Source organism: Microcebus murinus, chromosome 1 (assembly GCF_040939455.1).
Source record: "Microcebus murinus isolate Inina chromosome 1, M.murinus_Inina_mat1.0, whole genome shotgun sequence".
NCBI lineage: Eukaryota > Metazoa > Chordata > Mammalia > Primates > Cheirogaleidae > Microcebus > Microcebus murinus.
The window spans coordinates 156682210-156705882 of NC_134104.1; the positions used below are offsets into that span (position 1 = coordinate 156682210).

The 23673-nt window shown below is 39.7% G+C and overlaps 1 protein-coding gene across 8 annotated transcripts in view; it reads right to left on the reverse strand.

Moving 5' to 3' along the window:
• DCAF1 (DDB1 and CUL4 associated factor 1) overlaps positions 1-23673 on the reverse strand; it is an 87614-nt gene that overhangs the window by 56749 nt on the left and 7192 nt on the right. For 4 of the 8 annotated variants that reach the window (XM_076008045.1, XM_076008042.1, XM_076008047.1 and 1 more), the window contains 3 exons: positions 13319-13436; positions 4129-4205; positions 1149-1222 (listed from right to left, as the gene is read on the reverse strand). In XM_076008045.1, the coding sequence (XP_075864160.1) occupies positions 1149-1222; positions 4129-4205; positions 13319-13428 (261 nt within the window). In that variant the 5' untranslated portion in view covers positions 13429-13436. Of the gene's footprint in view, positions 1-1148; positions 1223-4128; positions 4206-13318; positions 13437-22247; positions 22295-23673 lie in introns of all 8 variants that reach the window. The other 4 variants (XM_076008034.1, XM_012771422.3, XM_076008025.1 and 1 more) reach the window with 2 other exon arrangements.

The window sequence follows — 23673 nt, forward strand, 5'->3', positions numbered from 1 at the left end:
AGAGATGGTAGTGGCTAAATTAAGGTCTAGCAAAAAGGGCAGAAGGAAATGGAGGAATTTCTGAAGTTTAAGGGGGAGAGAACAATAACACCTGTAAGGTCATTCAATAAGACAGCTTGCAGGAGTAAGGGATACCATCTAGTTGACTGGACAAGGACATCATTACTAAGCTACAGAACAAGAGAAACAGATTGTGGAGTAAATAGTTAGAGATGTGGAATTCAAGGTGCCTGGGGGACATATCCAGGTGAGAATGTCTAGAAGGCAGTCTGAAGTGATCTGAAGCTGAAAAGACACACTGGTGATACAAAAATAAATTTGGGAATCAATAAAATACAGACAATAATAATAGCTAATACTCAATGAGCCCTCATTATCTGCTAAGCACTTTCTATGCTTAATTTCATTCAAGAATTACAAAAAACATTAAGTGCTATCATCTCCATTGTACAGATCAGGAAAATAAGCCTTGAAGAAAATAAAGTTTGAAGAGGTTTAAGGTACTTGCCCAAAGATGGAACTGTCAGTGAACAATGTAGCTGGATTTAAACCCAAAAGACAGACCCCCAAAGCCCATGCTCTCAAGCATCATGCCATCCCACCTCCAAAAACAAACCTAACAGCCACAATTTATTAAGCAATTGCTACGTTCATAAACTGTGAGTGAAATATATATATATATATTTTTTTTTCCTCATTTACTCCTCACAACAACCCTGAGATGGGGAGAAAGCACCTTTCTATCCCTCCCCATGTCCAATGCACACACCACTATGTCAGTGCATAATCATACCATATGCATCACTCTTATTTTTCCATTTAAGAACCCAAGAGGACTCCTCTATTCCCAAACTCAAAATCACCTTGCCCAAGAATGAGTACAGATGCCTTGGGAGCCCTCACCAATATTCAACTGAACAAACTACACACCAAAGAGAAAACACTTTGGCTACAACCAGGAATTGGGCAAGAAAAAAAAGCTCATGACTTGATTACTTCTAATTCAACTGAACCAATACCAAACAAAAAATCTACCCATCTACTCCCAACTTTGCCAAGGTCTGAGGAGAAAACCAACTATTTACAAAAAACAGTAACAGTACAGCATCTGCTGATAATCTCTGAAGAAAAGTAAGAAGCAAACCTACTGCATTCATGAAATCATCATTCTTGAAGAGTATTCTCAGCAAGTGGCCCAGCATACACTCTGGATCAGCTCGACCTACCAAAAGAAGAGGGAGGAACAAAGGAATGAGTAAGTCATCCCAGCCAAGCAACTTAGACCTCTGGAAAGGCACCTGGGTTGTTATAAGTACTAACAAAATGCCAGCAAAAATAAACAAGAACAAAAGATTCATGTGATGGATGATCAGACTTTATAAGAAACATTCTTTAAAACTAAAAGTGACAATATAAAAACTTGAAATACTGTTCTCTAGTTATCCCATCTCCTAGCATATTGCCTACACAGCAGTACTGAATTAAATGAGCACTGGATCCAGACCAACATTACTAAGGGTATTCAAGGTCTACAAAACAATCATAAAGGAGCCTAAGAGAAAGAAAACCGCTGAATTCCCAGCCATATAAAGGTAGGAAGGCCACTTTTCTTTTGATGGGTAGCCTAGAGAAGTTAGGCTCCAAGTCCAACTTCTCCTTCGACTACAATGACAAGAGCAGATGCATCCTCAAACCTGTAAGGACATCCTGGGTCAGAGTAGGAGTGGGGCTGCAAGGGTGAATCCCACCAAGCAATAGCCAACCCTAAAGATACAGTGACCCCATCTTAACTTCCTAACTCTTGTGGAAAGAAAGAAGGCCAGGGACCTAGGATCCACTCATTGCACAGCTCAAAGGTAAGAGAATAAATTAATGACTGGGAAAATTATTGGTTTCTTTTTAAAACAGATACCATCTGATCTCAGAAGCTGAGATTGGAAAAAAACAAAAATAAAATAAAATAGATACAATCTATTTAATTTCCTTTCAGAGCATTAGAGTGAAAAATGTTGTCAAAGTATACAATATAGGATGAAGATGTGAGCTACCTGACATGAACTTTTTACCAAGCTGTAATTAGTATCCCAGAGTAATTCACAAAAAGAAAAGTTAGAGAATGATATCATAAAAACAAGGACCTTAGATTATCTAACTTTTGCTGTTTGTGAATAGTACTCAGATCTTTATTTTTGTTAAATGACATTATGCCATCACAAATACTGCTTAACCTTAAGAGTTAGGGGCTGGGCGTGGTGGCTCATGCTTGTAATCCTAGCACTCTGGAGGCCAAGGTGGGAAGGATCGCTCAAGGTCAGGAATTTGAAACCAGCTTGAGCAAGAGCGAGACCCCGTCTCTAATAAAAATAGAAAGAAATTAATTGGCCAACTAAAAATACAGAAAAATTAGCCAGGCATGGTGGCACATGCCTATAGTCCCAGCTACTTGGGAGGCTGAGGCAGGATTGCTTGAGCCCAGGAGTTTGAAGTTACTGTGAGCTAGGCTGACGCCACTTTACTCCAGCCCAGGCAACAGAGCAAGACTCTGTCTCAACAAAATAAAAAATAATAATAATAAAAAAAAAAACATTAAGAGGTAGGGAGGAAAAAACTGCTTTGTAAGTTTCTACCCAAAAAAAGGTATATTCTCTGTCTCTCCCTTCTTCCTCATTACCATTTCATCCTTTCCAAGGCAATGACACTAAGCATGATCAATTCTTTTAATGCTTTTCATAATTCCATATATTGACTTCATTTGTGATTTCACATTCACTTCTGTACTTCTTCATGCTGACTTCCTTACTGAAGATGTGGGTTAAACAGTGAATATTTCTCTGAATCAAAAGTAGGGACGTCTAGGACAAGAGCAGCAAGTAACATCACATAAACAACTAGACCCTTAATTTGAAATGTCTAGCTTACTTACATTTGAAAACAAAAGTATAAGAAGTAGCAATAATCCCTGTAACATTCAGGTGAATATATAATGCTCTCATTTTTATATCTCTCACTTATTTGTCCTATCTCTCCACACACAATGTTTCAGACTCCTTTCCACAAAGGACTGCTTCTGGCTAGAGTTTATATGCAGTGCGGCCCCATGTGACTTATGCTTTACCTACTACCTGAGAGAAAACATAAAATGGCAAAGCCTCAAGTCCCACATAACTGTGTATTATAGCAAATTCAATGCCAAACCAGGTAGGATTGTCATTGCTCTAATTAAATTAGGCCAGAATAAAACCAAATTAACACAAGATAGCATATTTTAGCTATCAAGATACTAAAGCATACATCAAGAAGTCTGTTTCTTATTTAAGGTTCCAAGTATCAACTTCCTAAGTAAAAGCAAGGCACTAAATGCATTCTCAACTGTATTTCCCCATCAATAAAAGGATAACTATTGTTAGAAAAATGAAAGCACAGAGGAAAACATCTTTTGGTTTAATGGTTTTAAAAAGTCAGAAAGGAAGAACATTTTTCTCTTTTTAAGATTTTGCGGCCGGGCGCGGTGGCTCACGCCTGTAATCCTAGCTCTCTGGGAGGCCGAGGCGGGCGGATTGCTCGAGGTCAGGAGTTCGAAACCAGCCTGAGCAAGAGCGAGACCCCGTCTCTACTATAAATAGAAAGAAACTAATTGGCCAACTAATATATATAGAAAAAATTAGCCGGGCATGGTGGCGCATGCCTGTAGTCCCAGCTACTTGGGAGGCTGAGACAGAAGGATCGCTTGAGCCCAGGAGTTTGAGGTTGCTGTGAGCTAGGCTGACGCCACGGCACTCACTCTAGCCTGGGCAACAAAGTGAGACTCTGTCTCAAAAAAAAGAAAAGGAAAAAAAAAAAAAAAAAAAAAAAAAAGATTTTGTAATCATACCAACTGAGTTAACTCAAGTAAATCTAATTAATTTAGTTCCTTTAAAGTTATATTCTATTTGATCTGTAAATATCACAAATATTTCAGTTTTCTAGGAATTTATTTTTCCTCACTGCCCTACTTTGAACAATATTTTATAAATAAAAGGTCTTAAAACGTACCACAGAACATACTATTTTAATCGAAAAATACTCCTATTAGCAATTTTATTTTGTATGAAAAAAAGACCCAAGCTTAAGAGTATACATATGTCTTACCAGGATGTCGATCATCAAATGGGTCTGGATCCCCTTTACGGTATTCTTCAGTTTCTTTTTCAATCAATTCAGACATCCTAGCACAAAGGGAAGAAGGGGTCAACTCTGGACAAATGTACAGAAAAATGCACCACCACCTACAACACTCAATTCAACAGTCAAGGTGTAAAATAAAAGCTAAGTTGGAACAAGGCTATTTTTTTGATGAACATAGAGATCTAAACAAATACCTCATAAAATAGGCCAGGCGTGGTGGCTCACACCTGTAATCCTAGCACTCTGGGAGGCTGAGGCAAGAGGATCACTTGAGCTCAGGAGTTTGAGACCACCCTGAGCAAGAGTGAGACCCCATCTTTACTAAAAATAGAAACATTAGCCAGGTGTGGTGGCACATGCCTATAGTCCCAGCTACTTGGGAAGCTGAGGCAGGAGGATCACTTAAGCCCAGGAGTTTGAGGTTGCTATGAGCTATAATGACACTGCCTCACTCTAACCCAGGGCAACAGAGTGACACTCTGTCTCAAAAAAAAAAAAAAAAAAAAAAAACTCACAAAACAATTTCCACCTGAAACTTATTCCTCTCTAAACTTTCTCTCAAAAAATAGCACTACCATTGCCTCAGAAGCCAAAAACCTTTCTCCTCCTCTCCCACAATTCCTGTTAGCTCAATCTACAACATACCTTCTGACTCCCATCACTTTAAATCTTAACCACTCCTACCTTTATCCAGCTCACCATCATCAACTGCCTGGACTACTCTCAATAGCCTGTTCACCAGTCTCCTTACTTCCTGTTTGCATGCTTGATCTGACACAGTTCATTCTCCAACTTCCAATGACTTACCACAGTATGTTGAATTAAACCCAAGTAATAGCATGGCCTACAATTATCTGACTTGTGCCTGCTTCCTGACCACTTCTTCCACTCCTCCAGCCCTTGTTCATTAAGCTTCAGTCACTGCTTTTCAAAGAATCCAAGTACATTCCTACTTCAGGGTTACAGTGCTTTTACCTCAGCTTTGCAATGTTCATCCCCTCATCTAAGCTTCCATCCCTGCCAAATAATCATTCATCTACTTTCTCTTGCTGCAGATGAGTTTTGCCTGTTCTAGAACTTCTTTTCTTTTCCTTTTTTTTTAAGGGACAGGGGTCTCACTATGTTTGTTGTTCAGGCTGGAGTGCAGTGGCTATTCATAGATCTGATCACAGTACATTACAGTCACCAACTCTTGGCCTCAAGCAATCCTCCTGCCTCAGCCTCCTGAGTAGCTGGACTATAGGCATGGGCCACTATACCCATCTTGTTCCAAAATTTTATATAAATGGAATCATACTCTTTTTATGTCTAGTTTCTTTTACCTAAGCATGTTTTGAGAGTCATCAGTGTTGTCATATACATCAATAATCCTTTTTTATTCATGCATTCTTTATGAAACAAGAAAAATTACTTTTTGAGTATTCTAAGCAAGACTGACTTTTCAATAATAATCAAATACAAGGCTACCACACTCTCCAATATCTAACATGCTCTGTCCTAAGTCAAACTCTCTTACATGTATATTCTAGTCTTTCTATACAGTATTATAGTATAAACTGTATATTTAGTCTTAAGGGTTAAATTCTCTGCAAAATTCTTGGCCCACTCTGATCAATCCTCAAAGTATTTCTGCTTTCTCTTCCTTTCCTATTCTGAAAATTCTCAATGCCACAAAAGGCAAATATATCTAAATATATTTAGAATTACACAAAATATATTTAGAATTACTAGTATCCTGAGTTGAAACTAAGCAATATAGCATATTAGTTAAAAATGTGTATTCTAGAGGCGGATGGCTAGGGTTCAAATCAGAGGTCTCCTGATAACTGTGAGACGTTGGTTAAATTACTTAACCTCTCTGTGCCTGTAAAATGAGGATAGTAAGCTCTATCTTACAGCGTTTCCCTGGGCTTAACTAGAACAAAGTCTGACATATGAGAACTATTTTACATGTTAATTATTATGAAAACTGGGAATCAAAAATAGGAAAAACAATTTAAGATGGATACTGACTGGGATAGGGCAGGAGGGAGCCTTCTGGTACTCAAGTTCTATCATTTGATCTTAAAGATGGTTTTACAAGGAAAGAATCCATTAAGTATAATACTTTACAGTATATAAATTACATCTCAACAGTTTAAAAAAAACACAAGCCCGGTATGGTGGTATGTGCCTGTAGTCCCAGCTACTCAGGAGGCTGAGACAGGAGGATCACCTGAGCTCAGGCATTCCAAGGTTCCAGTGAGCTAGGATTGCATTGCTGCACTCCAGCCTAAGCAACGGAGCAAGACCTCCTCTCTTTAAAAAAAAGAATCTGGATTAAATTAAACTCATACTGCTTGGTCCAAAGCCATCCCCTTCAACAGAATCAAATCAGAGTCCAGTAAATGTTATTGTTATTAGGAAAACTGTCAAAAGATCATAAAAATAATGGTCAATAAAACATTAAGTGGCTGGGCATGGTTGACTCATGCCTACAATCCCAGCTACTCAGAAGGCTGAGGTGGGAGGACTGCTTGAGGCCAGGAGTTTGAGACCAACCTGGGCAACATAGCAAGACCTCATCTCTAAAAAATAAAAAAATAGTTGGGCATAGTGATACATGCCTGTAGTCCCAGCTACTTGGGAGGCTGAGGCAGGAGAATGGCTTGAGCCCAGTAGTTTGAGACCAGCCTGGGTAACCTAATGAGACTTTGCGTCAAAAAAAGGAAAAAAAACCCTGAAAGTACTTCAGAAAATACACAGTAAACTAACAGATCCACAATTTGGAGGGTGAGGAAAGTTGCCTCTGTCTAAAATAAAGCAAGCTATATTTGGAAGCTATCCTACTATCTCCTAAACTTCCTATCTAACCTTAAAAGATCTTTTAAGATCTTGCTCCTTACAACTTTATTTTCCATTCCTACCTTACATTCATCCTCTACTCTGGTAGGGTCCATTTCCTCACTGCCACAAAAATATGGCATAGTTCCTTTGCCTCCGATGCCTTTTTCAGTCACTTTTTTTTTTTTGAGACAGAGTCTCACTTTGTTGCCCAGGCTAGAGTGAGTGCCACGGCGTCAGCCTGGCTCACAGCAACCTCAGACTCCTGGCTCAAGCAATCCTCCTGCCTCAGCCTCCCAAGTAGCTGGGACTACAGGCATGCGCCACCATGCCTGGCTAATTTTTTGTATATATATTAGTTGGCCAATTAATTTCTTTCTATTTATAGTAGAGACGGGGTCTCGCTCTTGCTCAGGCTGGTTTCGAACTCCTGACCTCAAGCAATCCGCCCGCCTCGGCCTCCCAGCAGTCACTTTTTTTTTTGAGACAGAGTCTCACTCTGTTGCCCTGGCTAGAGTGCCGTGGTATCAGCCTAGCTCACAGCAATCTCAACTCCTGGGCTCAAGCAACCCTTCTGTCTCAACCTCCCGAGTAGCTGGGACTACAGAGGCATGCGGCACCATGCCCAGCTAATTTTTTCTATTTTTGGTAGAGACAGGGTCTCGCTCTTGCTCAGGCTTATCTCAAACTCCTGAGCTCAAACAATCCGACCACCTTGATCTCCCAGAGTGCTAGGATTACAGGCGTGAGCCACCACAACTGCCCACTTTTTTTTTTTTTTTTTTAAAGAGACAAGTTCCCTCTCTGTTGCCCAGGATGGAGTGCAGTGGTTCCATCCTAGCTCACAGCAACCTCCAACTCCTGGGCTCAAGCAATCCTTCTTCCTCAGACTTCCAAACAGCTGGGACTATAGGAACATACCACCACACAAAGCTATTTTTTTATTTTTTATTTTTTGTAGAGACAGTGTCTCACTATGTTGCCCAGGCTGGTCTCAAGCTCCTGACCTGAAGCAATCCTCCCACCCTGGTCTCCCAAACTGCCATGATTATAGGCATGTGCCACTTCACCTGGCCTTTAGTCACATTTTTTGGCTTTCATAGAAGGTCATGTATCTCTGCTTTTCATCCGCTATATTCTACCATCTCTCAAGTCCCTGTTTCAAAGAAACTACAACCTCCAGTACTGGAAAACCCACTGGAATTGGTGTCAAAATCCAGATTCTAACCTAAGCTTTCCACTGCCTGCCTATGTAGTTTTTGTAATTAGCTTTGAAGATTACCATTCCTTTACTAATGCAGCTCTCAGTGATACTTTTAGTAACAAGTGAGGAAACTGAGGTTCTGACACACAGAGGTCCTCAAATATTTGTTAAGTGAATAAAAGACTCATTTAAGTTCTTTCTATTCTCATAACCCTTAGAATATTTACAAGCCATACTGCCTGATTTAGCACTTCATTATATACTATTTTGTAATACTCTGCACTGTTTCTTATTTGTTAGTCTTAGCTGCTCCCCAAGTGGTTATCTCCTTGAGGATGGTGCCCCTGTATTTCAGGCTTTGCTTTGCTGAGTATCACAGAATAGTGAAAAAATTGAGGGTTAAATATGATAATGCATGTGAAATAACCTTGAAAATAAAACATTAAGTACTTTTAGTGTTCAAAAAATATTTCTTGGGCCGGGCGCGGTGGCTCACGCCTGTAATCCTAGCTCTCTGGGAGGCCGAGGCGGGCGGATTGCTCGAGGTCAGGAGTTCGAAACCAGCCTGAGCAAGAGCGAGACCCCGTCTCTACTATAAATAGAAAGAAATTAATCGGCCAACTAATATATGTACAAAAAATTAGCTGGGCATGGTGGCGAATGCCTGTAGTCCCAGCTACTTGGGAGGCTGAGGCAGGAGGATTGCTTGAGCCCAGGAGTGTGAGGTTGCTGTGAGCTAGGCTGACGCCACGGCACTCACTCTAGCCTGGGCAACAAAGCGAGACTCTGTCTCAAAAAAAAAAAAAAAAAAAAAAATATTTCTTGGCCTTTCTCCATTCGTGAAGACCAACCCACTCCTCTTTGGAATGTTTTGAAAAAAATAAAAAGTATTTCTTTGTATTTCTATAGGGGTGGCTCACACCTATAATCCTAGCACTCTAGGAGGCCGAGGCAGGAGGATGACTTGAGGTCAGGTATTCAAGACCAGCCAGAGCAAGAGGGAGACTGTCTCTACTAAAAATCAAAAAAATTAGCTAGGCAACTAAAAATAGAAACAAAAAATTAGGCGGACATTGTGCCAGCGCCTATAGTCCCAGCTACGTGTGAGGCTGAGGCAGGAGGATTGGGTGAGCCCAGGAGTTTGAGATTGCTGTGAGCTAGGCTGACACCATGGCACTATAGCCCGGGCAACACAGTGAGACTCTGTCTCAAAATAAAAAATATATATATTTCTTAAGTAAATGAATCCACAACATTACCATCCCTATTAATGACACTCTCCTCCTTTCACAGTTACATCAATAATAAACATGTTAACAGCACCAATATTTAGATTCTTAAATTCACTGTGGCAGCAACTCAAGTATCTTGTTTAATAGTTTTAGTGTTTAATTGTTCTTAACAGTTCTTAATCTCTAATGTCTTTACAAATTAAAATCCAGTTTCTACCAGTCAGCAATAATCCTGTTCCTTAAAAAAAAAAACTGTACTCTCACACGTTCCCCACATATCAAGAGCAATTAGGAACAAATCTCTTATCCTTGTTTAAACTTTTATATCATAGTTCTTTCTCTATAAAGAATAAGCAATCACTGCATAAACAAAAGTTTTTTTCACCACTATGATATCAAAGATTAGATGTTAAAGATCCCCATGTTCCAGTGACCTTCTCCTTAAAAATCTGAAAAGCACCCCTCCCCAGCCTTTACTTTTCACTTTTTCTCGACATATTTATTCAATAAAATTATGAACTATATAATTATTATGTATCAGGCAGTGGAGAAGTCATTATTTAAGGAGCATACCAAAAAAAAAACAGTTAGCCATAACAGTGGTATGCACCTATAGTTCCACCTACCAGGGAGGCTGAGGCACAGGGATCGCTTGAGCCTAGGAGTTTGAATCCAGCCTAGGCAAGTCTCTTAAAAAAAAAAAATTAGTGGCCGGGCACAGTGGCTCATGCCTATAATCCTCTGGGAGGCCGAGGCAGGAGGATCGCTCAAGGTCAAGAGTTTGAAACCAGCCTGAGCAAGACCTCGTCTCTACTAAAAATAGAAATAAATTGGCCAACTAAAAGTATATAGAAAAAATTAGCCAGGCATGGTGGCGCATGCCTGTAGTCCCAGCTACTCGGGAGGCTGAGGCAGTAGGATCGCTTGAGCCCAGGAGTTGAGGTTGCTATGAGCTAGGCTGACACTACAGCACTCTAGCCCAGGCAACACAGGGAGACTCTGTCTCAAAAAAAAAAAAATTAGCCAGTAGTCCCAGCTCCTTGGAAGGCTGAGGCAGGACATTTGCTTGAGCCCAGGAGTCTCAGGTTGCAGTGATCTATGATACCACTGCACTCTAGCCTGGCAACTAATAGACCCTGTCTCAATAATAAAATATAAATAAATAAGCAAACAAACACAGACAGAGTTCCTGCCTTTAACTGACTTACAATTTAGTGAGGAGACACATGTAAAAAATAATTATACTACAATGTGACTATAAGTTATATAACTATAAGAGTTATAATGGGGGAAACTTATAATACATATATATGAATGACAGGAGCATTAGAATAAATAAAGGGGGTGCCCAAACCTAACTAGGGAAGCTAAAGTCAGGGAAGGTTTACAGACATGATTCCTTTTGGGTTTTTTGAGACAGAGTCTCACTCTGTAGCCTAGGCTAGAGTGCCATGGCATCAGCCTAGCTCACAGCAACCTCAAACTCCTGGGCTCAAGCAATCCTCCTGCCTCAGCCTCCCGAATAGCTGGGACTACAGACATGCGCCAACCTGCCCGGCTAATTTTTTCTATTTTTAGTTATTTGGCTAATTTTCTTCCTATTTATAGTAGAGACGGGGTCTCGCTGTTGCTCAGGCTGGTCTCGAACTCCTGAGCTCAAGCAATCCTCCTACCTCAGCCTCCCAGAATGCTAGCATTACAGGTGTGAGCAACCGTGCCCGGCCTACAGGCATGATTCTTTTTTTTTTTTTTTTTTGAGACAGAGTCTCGCTTGTTGCCCAGGCTAGAGTGAGTGCCGTGGCATCAGCCTAGCTCACAGCAACCTCAAACTCCTGGGCTCAAGCAATCCTTCTGCCTCAGGCTCCCAAGTAGCTGGGACTACAGGCATGTGCCACCATGCCCAGCTAATTTTATATATATATATTAGTTGGCCAATTAATTTATTTCTATTTATAGTACAGACAGGGTCTCGCTCTTGCTCAGGCTGGTTTCGAACTCCTAACCTCAAGGAATCTGCCCGCCTCAGCCTCCCAGAGTGCTAGGAGTACAGACGTGAGCCACCTCGCCCGGCCAGGCATGATTCTTGAACCACTTCTTCAAACAACTAGAGCTTGCCAAGCAGACATGCCAAGGAAAGGCAATTCAGTCCAAAGAAACAACAAATGAAAGGCATGCAAACATTTAAAAATATGATACTATTCCTCAAAGCAGATGATCAATACTATGAGGCAGAAAAAGGAGGCAGGAGCCACATCATAAACGACCTCATAGGCCACAATATAAACTTTACATTTTACTCTGCAGGAAAAAGAGAGCCAGAGAAGAATTATGAGAAATATGACAATCACACTTATATATGAGAAAGAAGAATCTTTCAGCAAGGGGGTGCACCAACTTGCAAATTGACCAAGGGGTTGAAGAAAACAGGAAAAGATAAAAAGTAAGGGACTGGACATATTAAAAGAGAGTAATCTGGAGCCAAAGAAATAAGGTACACTGCCTAATGTAAGAGTAAAGATAAGATCAATATCCAATGAAAAAAGTAGTAGTAGTGATGGAGAGAAGGAAAGAGGAGGAAGCAGAAATTCCCAGGTCTTGGTAACTGATACATATTGAGAAGAATAAATAGAAAAGGATGGCTCTCAAGTTTTCAGTTTAAAACCATTCAGTTTAGGCCGGGCGCTGTGGCTCACGCCTGTAATCCTAGCTCTTGGGAGGCCGAGGCGGGCGGATTGCTCAAGGTCAGGAGTTCAAAACCAGCCTGAGCAAGAGCGAGACCCCGTCTCTACTATAAATAGAAAGAAATTAATTGGGCAACTGATATATATATAAAAAAAATTAGCCGGGCATGGTGGCGCATGCCTGTAGTCCCAGCTACCCGGGAGGCTGAGGCAGAAGGATCACTGGAGCCCAGGAGTTTGAGGTTGCTGTGAGCTAAGCTGACGCCACGGCACTCACTCTAGCCTGGGCAACAAAGCGAGACTCTGTCTCAAAAAAAAAAAAAAAAAAAAAAAAAAAAAAAAAAACCATTCAGTTTAAATCCAAGGCAGAAAGTACAAAAAGCTTAAGTTGTGGATGAGGAGGAACACAGATGAAAATGATAAGCTCTATTTGGACATGGTATGTTTCAGGTGTCTGTAGAAGAGACAGGTAAAGATATATATACCAAGCAGCTGAGAAATGAGCCTGACATTTTTCAAAAAGGGCCTGAAGTAGAAAGAGATTTAAAAATTAACACAGGATAATGTCTGAAATCATGGACAGGAATGAGCTATCTAGGCAGAATATTTAGAGTAAAGAGAGAAAAATTACTTTAAAAAAGAGAGAGAGACAGAGAAAGAGAAGAGAACCACAAATAAAAGCCTGAGGTTAAGAAACATGCAAGAGGCCAGGCATGGTGGCTCACACCTATAATCCTAGCACTCTGGGAGGCCAAGGAAGGAGGATCACTTGAGCTCCGGAGTTAGAGACCAGCCTGAGCAAGAGTGACACCCCATCTCTACTGAAAATAGAAAAAATTAGCTGGGCATGGTACGTGTCTATAATGCCAGCTATTCGGGAGGCTGAGACAGGAGGATTGTTTGAGCCCAAGAGTTTGAGGTTGCAGTGAGCTAGACTGACGCCACAACCACGGCACTCTAGCCTGGGCAACAGAGCGAGACTCTGTCTCACAAAAAAAAAAAAGTAGGGAGATAAAGACTAGTTCTAAGAGAGGAAAAAAATGGATTTAGAATTCAGTCAAGGTAAAAATGTTTCTATACGATTCTCCGCACCAATTTTTACTTTTTTTAAACTAGCTTTCTGTGTGTATTTAAAAAAAACAAACAAACTAGTATATAAGTTGTATATGAGGCTTTTATTAAACTACTTAAAAAAATACCTTAATTATTCATACCTGGTAAGGATAGGTACCATATCCTGCCCACTGCCATGCTCCTTTTCCCACTGCTCCAGCAGGGTAGTGAGCTCGGCTTTGGAGTCCACATGTACCACCACTGTAGTCATGGCTTAGCCTAAGGAATCAAAACAAACAAAAAATTAACCAATAAATGAACACAGGCAAGTAAAATTGAGGAGGGGACAGAAAAGCAATGAGCAAGCAAGGGAAATAATTAAAAAGGGAAATTTAATCTTTGAACCCTTCAGATAATTTTATGTGTAGTACAGTGGGTAACTATAAATATTAATCAAGCCTAAATATTCATCAAGTCATGATGAAAACAAGCCCTTTCTCAGCCTCAGCTATCAAATGAGTCAGAAAGCTGTATCAAAATGGTGACTCTTAACCTTTGCAGGAACCCCTTTGAGAATCAAATAAAAGCTATGACGCTTTCTCTCATCAAAAATGCATTCACCTACATACAATAATCCCAGAGCTGGATCTTTGAGGCCCGAAACTTTGAGGTTATATTTTTTTAATACAAAATGTGACCAAAAACTACTCCCAAAAATCTTTTGCTCTTGCTAGTCTTTGGGGAGAGTGCTATGAAAGATAAATGGCACATTCCTGTTAATTCTTAACAAAAGGCCAAGAAATTAAGTAAGTATCATTGCTAGCATGAAAGCTGGAATGAATACTATAAACCCATTTATCCTTCAGCCTTCCCAATCTCTCACAGCTAATTTCCTGGAAGGAAGATAAGTTGCTGGGTTGAGTGGTCAGCCCAGAGATATAGGACAGGGGGCTGAGATGGGCTTTGGAGGAACTGAGTAAGACATCCACATGGGAGAGGTTTATAAGGGGCTCCAAAAAGGATAAATGAGACCCAAATGTTTATAATTTATAGCACCAACTTCTCTTCTTTTTTTTCTTGAGACAAAGTCTCACTCTGTTGCCCGGGCTAGAGTGCCGTGGCATCAGCCTAGCTCACAGTAACCTCAAACTCTGGGCACAAACCATCTTTCTGCCTCAGCCTCCCCAGTAACTGGGACTACAGGCATGTGCCACCATGCCCAGCTAATTTTTTATATGTATACATATTTTTAGTTGTCCAGCTAATTTCTTTCTATTTTTTTTTAGTAGAGATGGCATCTTGCTCTTGTTCAGGGTGGTCTCAAACTCCTGAGCTCAAACAATCCTCCCTCCTCAGCCTCCCAGAGTGCTAGGATTACAGGCGTGAGCCACCATGCCTGGCGTACAGCATCAACTTCTTTGCCAAAGTAGCCTTAGGATCAATGTGTCAGATCCTGCCATGCAAAATGTGTATTTTCATAAAAATAGCAACCATTCTATAAAAAGGTTTATACCACAAAGGGACTACTAGCTGAGGTAGAATTATTAATAACTGGCCTAAAGGTATCTACCATAAGACCAAAAGAAATATATGTAAAACAAGATACCACCAATTTTCTAAAATGCAAAATTTATATTTTAATAAAAAGAATCGAATAGTAAGGATTCCTGTCACCTGGGCTACCTATAACACCAAAGGAAAATATCTGCCCCACTCCCACCCCCTAAAAAGAACAAAATCAAAAGTCTTCTTTTCTATAGAGAAGCAGCCACATTTTCAGACTTTCTAACCAAAGTCACAAAAAGGAAATGCTGCAGGTGTGACAGGCTACTATGGACTCTGACCTAAACTAGAGAAAACTCAGGTTGCACTTTTGACTGCTATCTACCAAGCATATATGCATTTTAAAATAAACTTTTTATTCAGAAATCCTAGATTTACAGAAAAATTGCAAAGACAAGTGCACAGAGTTCCCACACACCCTTCACCCAGTTCAGTCTTCCCTAATGTTACCATCTTATATTACAGTGGTACAGTGTCAAAAATAAGAAACCAGCACTGGTACATTATTATTAACTAAACTCCAGACTTGATTCAGATTTCACCAGTTTTTCCAATCATGTCCATTCTCTGTTCCATGATCTGATTTAGAATACTACAATGCATTTAGTTGTCATGTCCTCTGGACTGTGATAATTTTAGAGATTTTCCTTAATTTTCATGACCTTGATAATCTTGAAGAGTACTAGCCAGGTAGACAGAATAGGGAAATAATTTAACTAATTTTTTTCAATGGTAAAATTTTATGCTAAAGTAGAAGATCTAGGCCAGGTGAGGTGGCTCACACCTATAATCCTAGTACTCTGGGAGGCCAAGACGGGTGGATCATTTGAGCTCAGGAGTTCAAGACCAGCCTGAGCAAGAGTGAGACCCCGTCTCTACTCAAAACAGACAGAAATCAGCTGGACAACTAAAAATATATATAGAAAAAATTAGCCAGACATGGTGGCAGATGCGTGTATTCCCAGCTACCTGGGAGGATGAGGCAGGATTGCTTGAGCCCAGGAGTTTGGGGTTGCTGTGAGTCAGGCTGACACCACAGCACTCTGGCCTGGGCAACAGAGCAAAACTCTGTCTCAAAAAAAAAAAAAAAATCTACAGACTGGGCAAAGTAGAAACATATGGTAACAGCAAAATCAATCTCTTAATACACATCCGTAAAGTGGGAGAAAGATGACTTTACTGGTGAATTCTACCAAACATTTAAAGATTTAACACCAATCCTCAAATTCTTCCAAAAAATAAGAGAGGAGAGACATTTTCTAACTCATTCCATGACACCAGAATTACCCTGATAACAAGGTCTAATAAAGATATCACAAGAAAAGAAAGCTACAGGTCAATATACTTTAGGAACGTAGCTGCAAAATTCCTCAACAAACTGAATCCAGCAGCATATTAAGATTACACATCACAACCAAGTGGAATTTACCGCAGGATTCCAAGGGTGGGTCAATACATAAAACTCAATCAATATAACACACCATATTAATAGAAAGAAGGGGAAAAAAACATGATTGATGCAGAAAACGTATTTAACAAAATTCGACACCCTTTTGTGATTAAAAAAAACAATACTCATAGGCCGGGCATGGTAGCTCACGCCTGTAATCCCAGCACTCTGGGAGGCCGAGGCGGGCGGAATGCTCGAGGGTCAGGAGTTCGAAACCAGCCTGAGCAAGAGTGAGTCCCCATCTGTATTATAAAATGGAAAGAAATTAATTGGCCAACTAATACATATAGAAAAAATTAGCCGGGCATGGTGGCGCATGCCTGTAGTCCCAGCTACCCGGGAGGCTGAGGCAGGAGGATTGCTTGAGCTCAGGAGTTTGAGGTTGCTGTGAGCTAGGCTGATGCCACGGCACTCATTCTAGCCTAGGCAACACAGCGAGACTCTGTCTCAAAAGAAAAAAAAAAACACTCATAGGCAAAGTGTGGTGGCTCATACCTGTAATTTTAGCACTTTGAGAGGCCAGGAGTTTGAGACCAGCCTGAACAACATAGTGAGACTGTACAAAAAATACAAAAATTAGCCAAGCATGGTGGCACACACCTGGAGTCCCAGCTACTTGGGAGGCTGAGGCAGGATTGCTTGAGCCCAGAAATTTGAGGGTGCAGTGAGCTATGATGACAACATTACACTCTAGCCTGGGAAACAGAAAGAGACACCATCTCAAAAAACAAACAAAAACAAACACTCAATAAACTAGAAACAAAAGAGAACTTCCACAACATAGTCGAGGACATTACAAAAGACCACAACTAACATTGTACTCAATGTTAGACTCAATGAAAGACTGAAGGCCTTTCCCTAAAATCAGAAACAAGGCAAAAATGCTAGCTTTTGCCATTTCTATTAAGCACTTTACTGAGTTCTAGTCAACCCAACTAGGCAAGAAACAAACATAATGGCCAGGCATGGTGGCTCATGCCTATAATCCTAGTACTCTGGGAGGCTGAGGAGGGAGGATCATTTGAGCTTAGGATTTTGAGACCAGACTGAGCAAGAGTGAGACCCTGTCTCTACTAAAAAAAAAAAAGAAAGAAATTAGCTAAAATATATATATATACACATATATATATAAAATTAGCCAGGCATGATGGCACATGCCTGTAGTCCCAGCTACCTGGGAGGCTGAGGCAGGAAGATCACTTGACCCCAGGAGTCTGACGTTGCTGTGAGCTAGGCTGATGCCACAGCACCCTAGCCCGGGCAACAGAGTGAGACTCTGTCTCAAAAAAAAAAAAAAAGAAAGAAAGAAAAAGACATACTGACATAATCCCGCATACATAAAATTCTAAAGAATCCACATAAAAACTATTAGAACTAATAAATGAATTCAGCAAAGTTGCAGGGTACAAGAGCAACACACAAAAATCTGTGGAATTCATATCCAATAATTTACAATAGCACCAAAATAAGATTTTGGTTGGAATAAATTTAATTTAAAAGACTTGTACACTAGGCCGGGCGCGGTGGCTCACGCCTGTAATCCTAGCACTCTGGGAGGCGAGGAGGGCGGATTGCTCGAGCTCAGGAGTTCAAAACCAGCCTGAGCAAGAACGAGACCCCTTCTCTACTATAAATAGAAAGAAATTAATTGGCCAACTAATATATATAGAAAAAATTAGCCGGGCATGGTGGCGCATGCCTGTAGTCCCAGCTACTTGGGAGGCTGAGGCAGTAGGATTGCTTGAGCCTAGGAGTTTGAGGTCGCTGTGAGCTAGGCTGATGCCACGGCACTCACTGTAGCCTGGGCAACAAAGTGAGACTCTGTCTCAAAAAAAAAAAAAAATAAACATAAAAATAAAAGACTTGTACACTGAAAACTATAAAATATTGCTGGGGTAAATTAAAGATGACCATGGAAAGACATTCTGTGTTCATGAATTAGAAGACTTAATATTAAGATGGTAATATTCTCCAAAGTGGTCTACAAATTTGATACCCTATCAAATCCCCAATGATGTTAAAACAGAAATGGAAATGCTACTTCTAAAATTCATACATAATTACAAATGACCTGAATAGCATAAGAATCCTGAACAAAAAAACAAAGTTGGAGAACTCACACTTCTTTTTTTTTTTTTTTTGAGACAGAGTCTCATCACTCTGTTGCCCAGGTTAGAGTGCCGTGGCGTTAACCTAGCTCACAGCAACCTCAAACTCCTGGGCTCAATCCTTCTGCCTCAGCCTCCTAAGTAGCTGGGACTACAGGCATGCGCCACCATGCCCAGCTAATTTTTTCTACATATTTTTAGTTGGCCAATAATTTCTTTCTATTTTTAGTAGAAAGTAGACAGGGTCTTGCTCTTGCTCAGAGCTGGTTTCAAACTCCTGACCTCGAGTGATCCGCCTGGCTTGGCCTCCCAGAGTGCTAGGATTACAGGCGTGAGCCACTACGCCTGGCCAGAACTCACACTTCTGATTTCAAAAGTTACTACAAACCTACAGTAATTCAAAGTGTGGTACTGGTGTAAGGATCAACACATAGACAAATACAATAGAAGTGAAAGTCCAGAAATAAACCTTCACATTTATAATCAATTTTCAACAAGGGTGCCAAGACCATTCACTAGAAAAAGAACAGTCTTTTCACAACAAGTGGTGCTGAAACAACTGGATATCATCATGCAAAAGAATGAAGTCAGATCCCTGCCTCACATTATATGCAAAAATTAACTGAAAATGAATCAGAGACCTAAATATAAGAGCTTAAACTATCAGATTCTTAGAAGTAAACATAGTAGTAAATTTTCCTGACCTCGGATTTGGCAATGGATTCTTAGTTATGATACCAAAAGCATAAGCAACAAAAGGACAGACAGATAAACTGGACTTCAAAATTTAAAACTTCCACACATCAAAGAACATTATCAAGAAAGTGAAAAAACAACCTAAACAATGGGAGAAAAATATTTGCAATCATACATAAGGTTCTAGTATCCAGAATATATGAAGAACTCTTACAATTCAACAACAAAGAGACAAGCCAATTAAAAAATGGGCAATGGAAGCACAGAAAGATAAATCTCACATGTTTTCACTCCTAGGTGGGAGCTAAATATTAAAAATAATTGATCTCATGGAGAAAGAGTAAAATAATAGCTACCAGATGGAAGGGGTAGCAGGGAGGGGGGAATAAATCAGGCATGGTTAATGGGTACAAAAATTCAGTTACATAGTTTAGATAGAATGAATATTTGACAGCACAACAAAGTGACTATAATCAACAATAAGTTAGGGTACACTTTAAAATAACTAAGAGTGGAATTGGAATACTGTAACACAATGAAATGATAAACGCCTGAGGTGATTAATTAACCTGATTTAATTAATTCACATTGTATGCCTGTATCAAAACATCACACGTACCCTATAAAGATATACATCTGGGCCAGGTGCGGTGGCTCATGCCTGTAATCCCAGTACTCCGGGAGTCCAAGGCGGGCAGATTGCTCGAGGTCAGGAGTTCGAAACCAGCCTGAGCAAAAGCGAGACCCTGTCTCTACTATAAATTGAAAGAAATTAATTGCCCAACTAATATATATAGAAAATATTAGCCAGGCATGGTGGCACATGCCTGTAGTCCCAGCCACTCGGGAGGCTGAGGCAGTAGTAGGATTGCTTGAGCCCAGGAGTTTGAGGTTGCTGTGAGCTAGGCTGACGCCACAGCACTCACTCTAGCCTGGGCAACAAAGCAAGACTGTCTCAAAAAAATAAATAAATAAATAAAATAAAATAAAGATATATATCTATTATGTATCCATAATAATTAAATTAAAAATTTTTAAAAGGGCAATGAACCTGAATAGACATTTCTCCAAAGATATACAAACAGCCAAAAAACACACGAAAAGATACTCAACATTAGTCACTAGGGAAGTGCAAATGAAAGCCACCATGAGATACCACTTCATACCTGCTAAGATGACTACCATCAAAAAATCAGAAAAGGCCAGGCGTGGTAGCTCACGCCTGTAAACCTAGTACTCTGGGAGGCAGGCATGGTGGCTCACACCTGTAATCCTAGTACTCTAGGAGGCTGAGGCGGGCGGATCGTTTGAGCTCAGGAGTTCAAGACTAGCCTGAGCAAGAGCAAGATCCCATCCCTACTAAAAAAAATAGAAAGAAATTAGCTGGACAACTAAAAAATCTACATATAAAAAAAAATTAGCTGGGCATGGTGGCTCATGCCTGTAGTCCCAGCTACTCAGGTGGCTGAGACAGAAGGACTGCTTGACCCCAGGAGTTTGAGGTTGCTGTGAGCTAGGCTAACACCACAGCACTCTAGTCTGAGCAACAGAGACTTTGTCTCAAAAAAAAAAAAAAACAAAAAAAATCAGAAAATACAAGCCTTGGCAAGGATGCGGAAAAACTGGAACATACACTGCTGGTAAGAATACACAATAGCACAGCAGCAATGGAAAACAGTTTGGTGGACTCTCAAAAGTTGTGCTTTTTTCAAAGTTAAATATAGAATTACCATATGAACCACTACTAGGCATATACCCAAAAGAATTGAAAATGGGCAAATACTTGTACACAAAAGTTCATAGCAGCATTATTCACAATAGCCAAAAGATGGAAACAATCCAAATATCTATCATAGGATGAATGGATAAAAATGTGGTATATTCATACAATGGAATATTCAACCATAGAAATTAATGACATATTGATACATGTTACAGATGTAGACAAACTTTAAAAATAATGTTAAATGAGGTTGGGTGCAGTGGCTCACACCTGTAATCTTAGCACTCTGCGAGGCATAGGTGGGAGAATCGCTCGAGGTCAGGAGTTCAAGACCAGCCTGAGCAAGAGTGAGACCCTATCTCTACTAAAAATAGAAATAAATTACCAGGACAACTAAAAATATATAGAAAAAATTAGCTGGGCATGGTGACACATGCCTGAAGTCCTAGCTACTCAGGAAGTTGAGGCAGAAGGATACCTGGAGTTCAGAAGTTTGAGATTGCTGTGAGCTAGGCTGAGGCCATGGCACTGTAGCCTGGGCAACAGGGTGAGACTCTGTCTCAAAAAAATAATAATAATGTTAAATGAAAGAAGCCAGACAGAAAAGGTCACATATTATATGTTTCTATTTATATTAAACATTGAGAATACGTAAATCCATACACATAAAGCTTACTAGTGGTTGCCAGAGGCTTGGGGGAGGAGGAAATGGGGAGTGACTACTAAATAAGTATAAGGTTTCCTTTGGAGGTGATCAAAATGTCCTGAACTACAAAGAGGTGATGGTTGCACAACATTGCTAATCTACTAAACGCCCTTGATTTGTACACTTTAAAATGGTTAGTAGTTAATTTTTTGTTATGTAAATTTATCACAATTTTTTTAATTGGAAATTGAAAAAGGAAAAAAAAATGGTCCCGGAGTGAATGCCTCTTTGGATATCTTAAGCAATCAGCCTTGTAGAGTACATGAAGGCACAATTTAAAGAAAATACTACCTGTACTTTGTCTCAATTCGAGACAATTAAAACACTAAAATTGCAGAGTTCAACTTAGAAACATATAATATATGCTTCTGGTATCATTTTCAGAACTTCCAATTAATCTATGTCTGAAGATAATTATAACTTTGAGAATAACCAGTTACCCAGAGAAAATATAAACTTAGACTAAAATAATAATGTCAGTGCTAATTCATTTTACTATCAATGAAAGAATGTATTAATACAAAATGTAAAAGATGTAGTCATCTTGTTATGCACATGACAGTGAGAGTGCATTACTAAATCCACCATGTTTTTAAGTGAGTTCTTTGAGTGAAGAACTCATGGCCTGTCCAACAGTGACACAATAGTTACCAATTAGTGAATATCTAAAATGGGGCACTGAGCTAAGTAATTTACTTTACTTACATTATTCTGAATTTTCACAATCATCCTGCTTTTTTTTTTACAGATGAGGAAACTGACTCAGAGAGCTCCCCAAGACCAAGCAATTGACACTTGGAATAAAAGTGTTTCAAGGATTCAAATCGTAACTCTGCTGACATACCTGTGAGATCTTGGTTATTTAATTTCTTCAAATTTCAATTTCCTTATCTGTAAGATGGAAATGGTTGTTGTGAGCGTTTAAATAATAAAATTGTTGGTACAATGGAAAATACAAAACCTTAAAAAAATATATATGTAAAATTTCCTTATCCTAACGAATGCCTGCCAAAGTATTTAGGGGTAATGTGCCAGCAACTTAATTTTCAAATGATTCCACAAAATAAACACATACCACACATAGAGAAAATAAGGCAAAATATTAACTATTGTTAAATCTGAATATCCAAGTGCTTATTTTACTATTCTTTCAACTTTTTTTATATTTGAAAATTTTCACAATAAAAAGTTGAAAAAAAGAAGTATTTCCTTAACTAATTTGGATCAAACAGCAAGTGAGAAAAGCAAAGTGCAGATCTTTGCGTATAACAGGCTACTTTTTGTGAATAAAAAAAGGGTGGTGGGGCCGGGCGTGGTGGCTCACGCCTGTAATCCTAGTACTCTGGGAGGCCGAGGAGGGAGGATCCCTCAAGGTCAGGAGTTCAAGACCAGCCTGAGCAAGAATCAAACCCTGTCTCTATACTAAAAAACAGAAATTAGCTGGACAACTAAAAATATATACAAAAAATTAGCTGGCCATGCTGGCATATGCCTGTAGTCCCAGCTACTCAGGAGGCTGAAACAGGAGGATTGCTTGAGCCCAGGAGTTTGAAGTTGCTGTGAGCTAAGCTGACGCCACGGCACTCCAGCCTGGGCAACAGAGACTCTGTCTCAAAAAAAAAAAAAAAAAAAAAAAATAGGGTGGTGGGTGTGTGTATATCCCTATTTATTCCAGGAATAAAATAAGCCTGGACAAATACATAGGAAAGAGATAACATCTATTACATTATGGCAGGTAACTAACTTAATGTAAAATAAAGATAAGAGAGAGATTTCTCACTATACTTTTTTATCCCAGTTCTGCCATTTTTCCACTATTTTGAGCTAAGTAACCTTTTATAGCTTTTTAATTAAACCATAAAATATGTCCTCTTCTTTTTTAATACACAACACTGAATGGCCTATTCAGTAGAAACTATCCCAAAGCCTAAAGTCAATGTTAAAGACAGATCTTTTAAGATGGTTACAATCCTCAAACAAACATTTGTAAGCATTATTCATTAAAAAAAAAAAAAGGAAAAAATTCCAAATTTAGAGATTCAAGTAAAAATTTACTCAATAGGCCAGGCAGGGTAGTTCACGCCTATAATCCCAGCACTCAGGGAGGCTGAGGTGGGAGGATACCTTGAGCTTAGGAGTTCGAGACCAGCTCAAAATCGAGACCCTGTCTCTAATAAAAATAGAAAACCTTAGTCGGGCATTTTTCAGGCGCCTGTAGTCTCAGCTACTCCAGAGACTAAGGCAAAAGAATTGCCCAGGAGTTTGAGATG